The following is a 13,650-nucleotide window of genomic DNA, read 5'->3' on the forward strand; positions in this document are numbered from 1 at the left end:
TAAATATGGGAATATTTCAGTTTTCTTTTTTACAGTTCTCCTCTAGTATTCATTCTTATTTTCCTGTATTTCTGGTCTGTTTCCAGAGCATGCTGAAAGATGATGAATTCTTCAAAGAGATCTCTAACTCTCCCAACCCCAGCGTAACAGATGACGATTCCAACGTTTGAGGCCAACGCCATGGGACTAGCCGACCAGGATTGAAATACTATTTGGAATCATTTAAAATACTTCAGCTGTGCTTGATTGAGCTTGCCTTTTGGGATGAAATGCATAAAAGTGGCACTCCAGGCAGGCTAAAGCAAACACTCAAAGTATTCCTGAACCCAGGTGTGCCCACTAGCACACACCGACTCCACCGTACCCTCCAACTCTCCGTACCCCCCAACATCTCTCCATACCCCCCAACAACTTTTCGTAACTCCTAACAAGCACCAGATCTCCTTTTAGTATTTTTGGCATAAAACATTTTTAAAGAAATTAAAAAGTCCATGTCTATTGTCATGTGAACTGATACCCTGTTGTTTTTTAAGGTGCTGTCAAAGCTAAAATACCACCTCTGCAGGATTAACAATTCAACTCGCCCCTGTCTACCCAATAGCAGGTCAGTTATCAATCCTCATTAATCCCTACAGATCTGATAGATCCTTCTCTGCCTTACCTCTGAGCTAGTCTACATCAAGGGACTGTTCCTCAAGCTTAACAGTAAGGGCCTTACAGTAAAGTGAGCTATCCCCGAAGTAGAGTGCCTACGCTCCCTCACCCTGAACCTTATAAACCCGGCGTCTTCTCAGGATTGTCCGGGCCAGAGTGTCAACCTCAGCACACTGAACGGGTCGCCCTCCTCTGGGTTGGCTTTTAGCCGAGAGACACCCCTTCCTACGACTCCTACCAATGCACTCAGTACCTATAGTTCGGGTCCCATGTTCCTTTAACCAAGTAAATTAGCTAGAGATCCTCAAATAATCAAGCATATTTCATAAACCTAGAGTAAAACGACAAGCAGTTGTATGACTGATGACACAGGGTTTTAGAACAATAAAGTGAGTTTATTAAAAATTCCCCTATCAATCACAAATCATTTATAAGCAAACATTTACTGTAAATTAAATTGATAGACAACCTTCAGCACCCTTAACTAAATCCCTGTTGGGGTGTTCCAATAAAATGTTTTGTCTGTTACAATTTTATGAGAAGCAAATTATTTAATAACAAGAAAAGGCTTCTACAACTCTCTCAACAGTTTTTTTTTGGCTCCCCCCCCACAGGATGTTCAGTCCCTCAGAAGGCGTCTAGAAACTCTAACAGCTACTTTACCACACCTCTATCAATGAGGTAACCTTAAGGATTCCTCCTAGAATGTTACTTTAAATTAACTGGGTATACCTAAAATGTAAATGTGATAAGTAAACAATTTTTTTATTTTATATATTTTAGGCTATAAATCTACAGCATTAGTGGTTAACACCTAATGTGGCCATCGTTCAAAAAGGTGCTTTTTCAGCCCCCTTAACTCCCACTTTTTCTCACCTAAATTGCATGTCAATCTGCTTCACCCCTAAACGTTCTAACCTGGAGATTTCCAGATCAATCTAACATCCTTAAACTCATTTTTAAACATAATTTTTTTTCACATTAACATTCCCCACTTGGCACCATATTAATCCCTCTCCAACTTAACTAATTACTCCCATTACCTCTTAAATATTCAAAAATGTAAACATTTAATCATTACATTTCAACATTATAGCCTTCCATTAACAATCTCCAACAGGCCCTAAGGCCTTGTTCCTCTAAACTAAACAAACATAGTCTATATGCATCATACCTTAAAGCAAATGTCACATGAACTCTTTTACTGGATTACTTAAATCACACATTGTTAACCCTCTTACTAAATGATTCTAATCACCCTTTAATCACCTCTGCCACTATACATTTCTCCATGCTTTCAAAATTTAACATTTAACCTTTAATCATCAATTTATTTATTTTCCTTAGTCAATGTCAATTCTCTCTCAATATTCATTCTTCTCTCTCTGTGTGTGTGTGTGTGTGTGTGTGAACGAAACTTCTTGAGTGTGGGCAAATGTTTCTCTAAAATGTCAGAGAACTGGGCCTTAGCCAACTACTATTGACAGTACAAGTCCATTTTAACTGTCCTATTTGGAGAGGAATTATTTCAGAGCAATATGCCACCATAATTTGCCTACCAGCTGGATACTGGAGATGTTTGTACTCATTGTTTTTATACTAGCCATCTTTCTGTGGAATTTAAATATTAAAGTGAGCCATATCAATATCTGATAAACCCTTTTTTTACATTAAGATGTAATGTAGGGCTTTTGCAAAGTCTAATATGTCATTTAAAGAATATGTTTAGCTTTTTAACAGTCACTGTCAGAGGATGAAAAACATTTATATGCTGTGCAGTTTTGCCCAAGTTAAATGAATTCCCCAAGACAGCTGCTATGGTTTACAAAGAAAACCAGACTATTTCAGCTGCAACTTCTTTATTCTTTCCGCACATCTCGCAATATCCTAGACACTCCCAGTAATGGTGTTTATTTGAATGCATTTGCACCTATAATGTACAGTTCAAAGCACATCATTCCTTTTTAAAGTGTCATTGCATGTTATTGAAGCCTTTCTAGTTGCCAAAATGTTGTACACCTGCTAACGGAATATAGATTTCTTGTTATAATTATTCTTATTATAATTTGTACTGAGAACTATTCATAAATATTGCCAGATAGCATAGTTATTTTGAGAATACCGTAGCTAGCCTGGTGCCAGTCTGTTTCTGCTCTCTTGCCAACTCCTTTGTGGAATTAGATTGGCAAGAGAACAGAAAGTGACAAACTCAGGCTGTTGTAGCATGTTGAAAGAGTTGAGCGATAAAGCAATGACACTGTTATGCAACACCCTAACTACATGAGGATAAAGTTTGTACTGTGTACTGGTTGAGTTTTTACCCATTTCTAGGGTCAATAAATTCATTGAAACTGTCTGTCTAATTTCTCAAGTAGAATTGGATATTTAGAACATAGCATATAGGTTTGTTTTGCAATTCAGATTCATTACCATTTAAAAGCCTTTACCTCTCCATGTTTGTACAGACTCTTATTTTTGTTAACGCCAAGCCAATAAAGGGATACATGAGTCACAGACCATTTGTACAGTAGTTGCCCAACTTGAACAACTTTGTATGCTGTTTCCTACTCTGTGTGCACTTTAAGATAAAGGTTTGACAAGCCACTATTTGCAGAATGATGACCAGATAAAACACATTTACACAGATATTAAAAGCAAAATAGAGGGTCAGGACCAGAGCATTGCAGCTTCCTCGGTTCTGTTCAGGCAGAAGTAGAGTAGGCTGCTGTGTGTGCCGTGATCTTTATGGAAAACTACCTCATTCACAGCTGGCTGCTGTTGATGTCGTCTGGACAATGTATTTTGTGTGGCAATCACCTTGATCATCCATCATGATATAGTGGTCCTGAGCTAAACTAGGGATATAACCTCAACTCTATAATGAAGAACAATGACTGGAGAGGTTTCATTGAAGGAGAAAAATAACACTGAACTCATCTAAGGGTCTTGTAAATTTTGTGAAGAGTTTTAGTATTTTCCATTGTCTCTAATGGGGAAACTTTCAATAGCGCTAGACTAAAAAGTTTGCTCTAAGTTCAATTTGAGGTTTCAGTCGAAGATGTCTGCCAACATGGGCCTGGGAAGCTCTCAGGAGCTGACTGAGGAGATGCAGAGGGGCATCCAGTCTGAGGTCTTCTCCCGGGCATCTCTTCATACAGCCTGCCAGCTGAGGACCTTCCTTTCTGTAAGTGCAGATTGTAATGTACAAGTTATATTTTAATAAATTGTAAACATTGCTGGAATATTGTACTTGAGCTGTGGTGTTTCCTTTGAATATTTGTGGTGCATTTTGTCTAATATAATTTCAGATAATGCTAGTTGGTTATTCACTGTGTCTGGGTGTGTTATGTATTTTGTACAGCGCACGTGCACAGAGTAGAATGATCTGTGGTTGCTGCATTGCATGGCGTTCTATCCATGCTGTTTACCAATCAGGTACATTTGTGAAATTATTAGTATATTGTGCATTGTAATTTTCATGTTGTAAACTATTTTTGGTAACTATGGTTTTCCCAGTCAACAAGCGCCAAACCAGCGTGCGCGTGCAGAGTAGAATGATCTGTGGAGGCTGCATTGCATGATGTGCTATCCATGTTGTTTCTCTATCAGATAATACACTTGTGACTGGTGCTACATGCTGGAGTCCTTGTCAATATTATTCATAACACAATGGAAGAAGAGTACTCTTACACAGTACATTAAGAAAAATTGATTTATTTGTATTTTATTTAACCAGCCAAGTCAGTTAAGAACAAATTCTTCTTTACAATGAGAATTTGGGACTTTTGTGGTAGTGGAAGAAGTTTAACTTTTTTAACTTAAGCCAAGCAGTTAAATATTGTCAAAGTGACATTTAGTAAAATAATTGGTCTTATTATTTTGATAGTGGGGCACATATTTCATTACAAATAACTACTCTGACTAGCCTACTACACTTTTATACACCTCTCCTACTAGAATACCACAGTATAGTCAAACTGTAACAAAAGAGTACAGAAGACAAGGAGGCATTGTTGTAAAACAAATATTTGACAAAAAATGGCTCCCCCATTGTTATAATTTTCAAGTTCCATGGTAGTTATTCAACAGTGAGAAGTTAGCTAAATTAGTTGATGTGGTTACTAAAACAGCTGTACCTCCTGATTAGTGTTAGATACAGTGCCTTGCGAAAGTATTCGGCCCCCTTGAACTTTGCGACCTTTTGCCACATTTCAGGCTTCAAACATAAAGATATAAAACTGTATTTTTTTGTGAAGAATCAACAAGAAGTGGGACACAATCATGAAGTGGAACGACATTTATTGGATATTTCAAACTTTTTTAACAAATCAAAAACTGAAAAATTGGTCGTGCAAAATTATTCAGCCCCCTTAAGTTAATACTTTGTAGCGCCACCTTTTGCTGCGATTACAGCTGTAAGTCGCTTGGGGTATGTCTATCAGTTTTGCACATCGAGAGACTGAAATTTGGGAGAATCTGTTTTCTATTTTTGTTGTTTTTGCCTAGTGTGGTTACCAATCAGAGGCAGCTGTTTATCGTTGTCTCTGATTGGGGATCATATATAAATTGTTATTTTCTGTTTAGTCTCTGTTACCTGACAGAACTGTTCGCTTTCGTGTTGTTACTTTGTTCGAGTGTTTTTTGATAATAAAAAAAATAATGAACACTTCACGCTGCGCTTTGGTCCACTCCTTCCGACGACAGGCGTTACATATGTAGCCTACTGTAATTTCATTATATATATATTTGTATCCTAGACGATGTTTCAGAATTCGCGGGTAGTCCAGCACATTAGGTTGGGGGAAAGTCTATGAGAAACATTGTTGAATTGAAACGTTCTGCTGACAGGTCCACAACAATGTGTCATTCTTTTCGCTTTCAGGAGCTGTCAGAGTCCTTTGCCAAATACAGCATAAGTTGCTGCTAAATATCAAAACATTCTGCCCACACTTCTACAAAATATGATAATTTCTCTTTCTTTTAGAAACTGCCGTGGCCTAATTCCAATAGTTCCAAGTTATACAGCAAATAAAGGGCTTATTGTCACCATAAATGGTGCATGAAGGGCGTTCTCCAGGCAGTTAAAATGCTTGTTCAAGCAGTCAGTGTTAGGATGGGTTGGATTTATAAACGGAAAACATCCGTATGTATGGGGTGCGCCAAGTTTATAAATATCAATATATTTAGACATACATATTCTTTTCAGAAATGGCACATGCAGATATTTAGTGTGACAACGTAATATGCTAGTTAAAAACGTTAAAAATACATACTATCAAAGGAGTGCAGAAAGGATAAATAAATATGGCATGGTTCACAGGGAATCAAACAGAATGTCCTCACATCAAACAGCAATTAATTTGTAAAAGGAGAGAAGACCAGTTCTGTCATTTCATATATGCAAGATAAAAATATATTTTTAAACATAATCTACAGGGTTTCAAACATTTATCAAACAAACTAACTCACCTTTTGTTGCATTCATGACGAGCAAAAGTTTAACTTATCTCCACAGTCTCTGAAGGTCCGCTGGATGTTTTCCAAGTCGATTGCACAGGTGAAAAAAGGAAAACATTTGTGCATATCCACATCTCCACTGGCTGTGATCTTCAAAAACTTGTCACGTATGAAGTACTTTGCCCTGGTGACACTTGGATCCTCCCCTTGTACTGGTGTTGTATGTTCATGCGAAGTGTAGTGTGCAAACTCTGGAAAATAATCCTCTATTTTAGATTTCCCCGCCAACACCTTCTCTGCTAGTAGGTCCTGTTTGTTCAAAAAGAGGAAGACAGGACGGTCCATTGTCCGCATTCTGCGCCAGAGGTTCTCTAAGTTGTTTAGTGCCTCCTGCAGTTGGTTGGTCTGATTGTCTCCCTGACACACCATATCATAGCTGCTGCTGTCCACCACTAAAATATAGGCCGACTGGTCACAAAACACTCTCCTTATGGATCTCCATCCACTTCTGCCATTGAACAAATAAAAAACGTATTCTCCTACTCTGAAATATGTCTCAAAAATGCCTGAAGCTTTTTTGTGTTGCATGTATTGCATTAATTTCTCCTCCGCAGTTAATTCTGTGTCCAACAATCGCATCTGATTGAATATTGTGCTTTTCCCTGAGTCACAATCTCCTAGTAGTAGGAGCATGTGAGATTTATAGTATTGCTGTTTATCTTTTTTAAGCTGTTTCTCAATCCTTTTGTTTGCTTCTCTCCGTGCCTTCTCCTCTTCTTCTCCACATTTGCCTTTGGTCTTATTACCAATGCCAAAACAAGCCATCTTCCTAAATAAAAAAAAACAATAAAAGGAGGTAAAGTAATAAGTAGCCTTGTCTGAGCCAGAAAGGCCCATAGGGCAGGAGCCTATTTCTGTAGTGTGAGGCAGCTTGATGTACAAGTACACACAGGACAGGACGCTAGTCTATTGCAGGGCCTTCCCCCTAATCCATTTAATGAGTGCAAAACAGGGAGAAAAGGAGGGGAAATGGTACATTAATTATGCTAATTGCTAGACTGATCCAAGAAAAAAACACCTTCCTCAAGATTTGTGACGGGTGTAAAAGAAAAACGTGTTCTTCAATCAGATTATGAGGAATTGAGAAAATGGCACACAAAAAAAGACCCCACCCTCCCTGACAATATCACTCCGAAACACTGTTTGGGTATAGGACTTTCACCAAAGATGTACTATTTTTCTTTTTAAAAACATTTGTAGTTCTAAAAAGCGACATTCCCTCCACCACAGCCAGATGGGTAAAACAAATGGAATATCACAGCAGATGAATCAGACCTAGCTCTAGTCCAGGGCGCCGTTCAGCTGCGTACTCTCACGAACAGAAGCAATGTTGTTGTGGTTGTCGCGCGTCCTTATTTTAGATCATACTACATGGTGTCAGAAGTGGTTTTAAAATTCACATAAACGTGAAGGACGTACCAAGTAAATCATACATTCCGGCTGTTTCAAAGCAGGGAGGGCACAGTGTTGGAGATAAAAACAGCGCGTATCATTATTTTGCTAGCTAACGAGCAAGGAGTAGGTTACTGCTAAGCAACATGTTGCAAGAGGAAGAAGCTGGCCGGATTTCAGGGTTTGCGACTCCAAGTTCAACGGGCTCTGGCGCAAACACGGACAGGCCCTGTGGCTAGTGCTGACGGATTTCGCATCGTATCCCGGATAATTTTGTTTGTATGGACATTAAAAACTGTCCGAAATGGATCAGGCGCTTTGAAAGGTACAGGGTAGCATCAGGCTTAAACGTGAAAAATGAGGCATTTCGAGTTAATACACTGATCTACTCTATGGGTGATGAAGCCGAGGATATATTAAATGCTTCAACGTTGACCGAGGAAGAGAAACTTAACTACAGTGCCATTAAAGACTGTTTTGAAACGCATTTTGTAGGGAGACACAACATTATTTTTGTGAGAGCTATGTTTAATATGCGCTAACAGGAGCAGGATGAAACCACCGACAGTTTTATCACAGCTGTTCACAAACTAGCAGAACATTATCAGTTTGGCGCGCTCAAGGAAGAGCTGATCCGAGATCGGATTGTAGACGGAATTAGAAATATATCACTTTCTGAAAAGTTAGTTGGATTCCCAATTTACCTTGTCCAAAGCTGTAAACCAGGTTAGGCAGAGTGAGACAATAAAAAGACATCAGACGATACTGCGCGACAGCAGCTTCTCGCAGAACGAAGAGAGTGAGGAAATAGATGCATTTTCAGAGCTAAAAAAAAACGGAGGGGAACACAGAACAGAGACAGACGTGGAGAAAACAGACAGCACCAGTAGCTAGTTCAAGTGTTTGTCGCAAATGTGGGAAATCCCCTTTCCACAGATGGAAAGATTGCCCAGCAAAGGATGCGGAATGCAGGAAATGTCACAGGAGAGGACACTTTTCAGCTGTCTGTCGATTAAAGCAAATGCATGAGGTCTCAGAGGAGGCACAGCAGGACAGCATCTTTCTGGGAGAAGTAAAGGAAAACAATGCTGGCTGGCATTCAGACATTAAACTCAATGTGGAGGTTGTGTCATTTAAACTAGACACGGGCAGCAGTGACAGCTATCCCAACTAGGCTGTATAGCTATAGCTGGCCCTTTGCTCTCTACAAACAAATAACTGTAAGGGCCCAGTAATAAGATTTTACCAGTGGTAGGACACTTGGTGATTAAACTGGAGAGTAAAGACAAAAGTGCCATCCAGCCTGTCTTTGTCATTGACTCTCTAGCCAGACCGTTGCTGGGGCTGCCAGCAATTGAAGCATTGCAACTCATTGAGAGTGTGAGTGAATTAGAGGACCCAGGTGAGGTTTTTAAAAAGAAATTCCCAAAAGTGTTTTCTGGTCTAGGAAGGATAGAAGGTGACTACAAAATCCGCCTGAAAGAGGATTCTGTCCCCTATGCCCTTACCACCCCCCGCCGGGTGCCTATCCCTTTATTGGCCAGAGTAAAGGAAGAGTTGGGGAGGATGGAAGAAATTGGGGCGGTGTCTAAAATAGAGAGTCCCACAGACTGGTGTGCAGGGATGGTAGTGGTCCCAAAAGCCAATGGGGAAATAAGGATCTGTGTGGACATGACTAAATTGAATGAGGCACTCTGCAGAGAGAGACATCTTACCATCAGTGGAGCAGTCACTGGCTCAGTTGGATGGCTCACAAGTCTTCACAAAGCTGGATGCCCGCTCAGGTTTCTGGCAGATACCGCTGTCATCAGAGAGCAGGGCACTCACAACATTTATAACACCGTTTGGCCATTACTGTTTTAATGTTTTGCCATTTGGAATCGCTTCCGGCCCTGAGCATTTCCAAAGACGCATGTCCCAGCTGTTGGATGGGCTGAGTGGCTTCATAGTCCACGCGGAAGGGACAGAGCAGAACATGATGTAAGGCTCACAGCAGTTCTGAACCAACTCCAGGAGACTGGCCTGACACTCAATGAAAAATAAACTTTTGCACAATCAGAGGTCTTGTTCTTGGGACACAAAATCAGTGCAGCTGGAATAGAGCCGGACCCAGAGAAGATCAGCGCCATCACAGATATGCCCAGACCCCAGAATGTGGCTGAAGTCAGGACCTTCTTAGGCATGGCCACATATGTGGGTAAGTTCCTCCCACAGTTCTCAGGTACAACCAAACCTCTGAGAGACTTACTAGCCAAAGAGAATGACTGGTTATGGAGTCACATGCAACAGGTAGCGTTTGACAAAATCAAAGGAGATCTGGCCTCACAGAGAGTGCTGGCCCAGTACCGTCCCCACGCTAAGACAAATGTATCAGCAGATGCATCATCCTTTGGGCTAGGGGCGGTCCTCACACAGATGCAGGACAACATGGAGTGGCGTCCAATAGCTTACATCTCCCGAAGCTTATCCGACACAGAGCAAAGATATGCTCAAGTGGAGAAGGAGGCGTTGGCTATCACATGGGCATGTGAAAGGCTCAGCCAATACCTTATTGGCCTGCAGTTTACAGCAGAGACTGACCATAAACCGCTGTTGGCTCTGTTAGGGACAAAAGCACTGGACGACTTGCCTCCCAGAGTTCTGCGCTTCCGCCTCAGATTGCTTAGATTACAAAATTGTGTATGTGCAAGGGAAGGCACTGATCACAGCAGATGAACTCTCCAGGGCCCCAATTAAACGTCCATTATCAGAGGAGGAGCAATGGCTAGAGGGTGAGGTACAGGTGTCCATTAATGCAATAAGGGACAGTCTACCTGCATCTCAGACCAAACTGCAGCAGATTGCAGAGGAGCAACAACGACACCATATCTGCCAACAGATAGTGCAAAAAGGGATGGCCCAGGCAGGAGGAACTGCCTCAGCTGCTGAAGCCCCATTGGGTGCACCAAAGTGACTTCCACTCTAATGGAGACCTTCTCATGAAAGGACAACGGATAGTTATCCCAGAGACTCTACAACAAGAAATGCTAGACAGAGTGCATGATGGACACATGGGGATAACCAAATGCAGACTGAGGGCTCAACAGTCAGTGTGGTGGCTTGGTCTGAGTACTCAGATTGCCAAGCTAGTGGCCCAGTGTGAGGCCTGTACAAAATGTCAACCTTGTCATCCGGAGCCAATGATGGCAACGGAGCTGCCAAAACGGCCATTGCAAAAGGTAGGGGTGGATATGTTCTATTGGAAAAATGATACTTATCTGCTAGTGGTAGATTACTACTCAAGATGCATTGAAATAGCAAAGACACCCATAACCACATCAGCTAGTGTTATCAATGGATTAAAGTCAATTTTTTTCCAGGCAAGGGGTCGCTGAGGTCCTGGTTACAGATAACGCTCTCCAGTTCTCTGTGAGCTCCTTTTCTGCTTTTGCCGCAGAATATGACTTCATACATGTGACCAGTAGCCCCTACCATGCACAGAGTAATGGTGAGGCAGAGAGAGCTGTGAAAACAGTCAAGGGACTGCTGAAAAAGAACAAGGATCCATACAGGGCTCTGTTAGCTTACAGAGTTACACCACTGTATCATGGGCCGTTGCCTGCCGAGCTCCTGATGGGCAGGAGGCTGCGTTCCCCATTGCCTGTCTCGTCGGCTCAGCTTAAACACCGAGGGCCTAACAGGAAGGCCTTCGCTGAGAGGGACAAACGGCTGAAACAAACGCAAACTGGAGACTTTAATCGGAGACACCGTGCTAAGGAGAGGCCAGAGTTGACCAAAGGTCAACGTGTGCGGATTACAAACTCAAAGACACCAACAATAGTGCTGAGGAAAGCGGATGCCCCATGCTTCTATGTGGTGGACATAGGCTCAGAAGAGGTACGAAGGAACAAAACACACCTCAGAGCTCTTCCAGATCTACCAGCCACACAGACTGAGGCCACGAAAAGAGGGTGAAGGAGAGAGAATGCTCACAGAGCCACAAGCGCACCCAAAAAGGAAGACTATGCTACGTGAAGAGAAAACATACTGTTGGACACCATACCCAGCAAAAAAGAGACTACCTAAGTTAATGTTCATACTGTGTGATTTAATGCTTTCATACTGTTTCAGGATGGGAAGTAGCATGTTAGAGAATTATACTGGTTTCCAAATTACATTCCAGTTATGCTTCAGTGGTTATGCATGTTGAGTTCTTGTTCATGGGAGAGGGGAAGATGTAGTAGGATGTCCCTTGGGGGTATCCGTACCTATGCAGGACATGCGAGGGTTAGGTTAATAAACAGGCAGGAGCTAGAACCTGGTTGTCGCGCGTCCTTATTTTAGATCATACTACAGCTCTATTGTGAATGTAGTATAGGCTACCCATATTCAGTCTGGTTGACACGCGACCCACATGACTACACAGCAAGCATAGACAGGCCTACATGAGTAATGCCGCGATCACAGCGACAGTGCTTTGCATTTTGGTACACTAGAAGTACGTTTATTTCTAATGGAATGCTGTGTTTGCCTTGCAACGTTGCATTGGAGAGGCAGTTTCAGTGCCTTCTGTGTGATGCATTGTGACGGCCCTCCCACTCTGTCTGCCGTATTCTGTCTTTGTTCTTGATGCCGGTGGGCGGAGTTGGGAGGGTCGTCAGCTACATGGGAAACACCTGGGCCCGGTGTGTCCCAGGATAAATACACCACTTCCCCATTCATGGAAGAGACTCTCTCCTTTATAGATTGTGTTGTGTTTCTTGGTGTTTTTTTGGTTGTTTGCTTTAGCATCTTTCAACACCCTGCATTATCACATTCATGCATGCAAAACACTCACTTACACTACTGATTACTGATTAGACACACCATTGTGTATTATACTTAGTTATTATTTAATAAATATATATTTTGTTACTCCTTATCTCCACGTTGTCTCCCTTTTTGTTGCGGGCCTTGAGCCGGTTCGTGACATGCATAAATTGGATTTTTCCAACGTTTGCGTCAAACTGTATGTAGACGGCTTGACAGAAATGTAAGCAGAAAGTGAATGTTGAACTTTTGTTGCACACATATCCAGATGATGCTGCTTACCAATTTGCACAATACATCTGTCAGTGTGATCGAGGCATAAGGCTATTCACACACACACACACACACTGCTTTGGACTGGGCATTCAACCAGGCCAGTTTGCTTCAGAATTAGGCCTACACTACATAACCTTTCTTTAGACTACACTGGAACATAAAAGGACACATCTGATACTCAGGGCATGCATGTGTAGGATATAAAAATATGGACTTGTGTTGTAAAGTCTGAGTTAACAAACATGTTTCAGAAGAGTAAGGACAGTTTAACTCACTGTCCGATTTCAACAGCACTACAGTAGTGACTCATAGATACTGCTCATGTTAATAAATCATTCATCAAAGTGTCATTTGTTTATAAGCCATGTCATGAAGTGTAAATTAAGCATATGTGTGTGGTATGTGGTAAACACAAGCTTAGGAGATATTATATGTTTTGTTCTATGAGATTATCTTTATCAGCTAATGTCAATTTTTAAGAATTTATATAAAAAACAAATCACAAAGGATTCATAATAAAGGATTCATAAAAGTCATGTTAACTGACTGCTATTATCTCATAGAACAAAACATATAAAACCCTATTCTTAAATTCCCACATTCAATCTCCATTCATTTTTCCCATAAGGATGGCTGAACGAACCAGAGGTAACTTATTTCCGGGTTTTAGGACTACAAACTGGCGTGCTCAATTAACAGCCAGTTAGTATACTTAATTGCTTAGCTATGCTACTCAAATGTTTTCCTCTCATTTATTAAACATCTTTAGAAATGCAATGGCCTTATTCAAAATAGCCCATGTTTTGGTCCTTAAATGTAAGCAGGCCGACTGTCACGCCCTGATCTGTTTCATCTGTCCTTGTGCTTGTCTCCACCCCCTACAGGTGTCGCCCATCTTCCCCATTATCCCCTGGGTACTTATACCTGTGTTCTCTGTTTGTCTAGTCAACCAGTGTTTTGTCTCAGCTCCTGCTTTTCCCCCCAGTCTCTCAGCAGGGGTTCAAACTGTAGAACCCAGTTCCT

At 41.4% G+C, this 13,650-nt stretch overlaps 2 protein-coding genes and 1 long non-coding RNA gene across 8 annotated transcripts in view; 2 read left to right on the plus strand and 1 right to left on the minus strand.

Annotated features, from left to right (window-relative positions):
- The window catches only part of LOC112232094 (liprin-beta-1), a 74,743-nt gene extending 71,733 nt beyond the window's left edge, over window positions 1–3,010 (plus strand). For all 4 annotated transcript variants that reach the window (XM_024398891.2, XM_024398892.2, XM_024398893.2 and 1 more), the window contains one exon: window positions 87–3,010. In XM_024398891.2, the coding sequence (XP_024254659.1) occupies window positions 87–170 (84 nt within the window). In that variant the 3' untranslated portion in view covers window positions 171–3,010. The remainder of the gene's footprint in view (window positions 1–86) is intronic.
- Window positions 1,029–8,415, minus strand: LOC112232095 (guanine nucleotide-binding protein G(s) subunit alpha-like). 3 transcript variants are annotated; one of them, XM_042323254.1, is made up of 3 exons: window positions 8,268–8,415; window positions 6,124–6,940; window positions 1,029–3,836 (listed from the first exon to the last, which is right to left on the minus strand). In XM_042323254.1, exon 2 carries the CDS (start codon window positions 6,934–6,936, stop codon window positions 6,136–6,138), a length of 801 nt encoding a protein of 266 aa, XP_042179188.1. In that variant the 5' UTR covers window positions 6,937–6,940; window positions 8,268–8,415; the 3' UTR covers window positions 1,029–3,836; window positions 6,124–6,135. The 3 variants fall into 3 exon arrangements, with proteins under 3 accessions (XP_042179188.1, XP_042179187.1, XP_042179186.1); XM_042323253.1 differs by having other exon boundaries at window positions 6,124–7,096; window positions 8,268–8,392; XM_042323252.1 differs by having other exon boundaries at window positions 6,124–7,003; window positions 7,139–8,388.
- Window positions 8,416–8,624: 209 nt separating this feature from the next.
- Window positions 8,625–12,463, plus strand: LOC121846679. The gene is made up of 2 exons (XR_006083612.1): window positions 8,625–10,781; window positions 10,923–12,463. It is a non-coding gene; the product is annotated as an uncharacterized LOC121846679 (long non-coding RNA).
- The last annotated feature ends 1,187 nt before the right edge of the window (window positions 12,464–13,650 follow it).

This window comes from Oncorhynchus tshawytscha, linkage group LG06 (assembly GCF_018296145.1).
Source record: "Oncorhynchus tshawytscha isolate Ot180627B linkage group LG06, Otsh_v2.0, whole genome shotgun sequence".
Taxonomy (NCBI): Eukaryota; Metazoa; Chordata; class Actinopteri; order Salmoniformes; family Salmonidae; genus Oncorhynchus; species Oncorhynchus tshawytscha.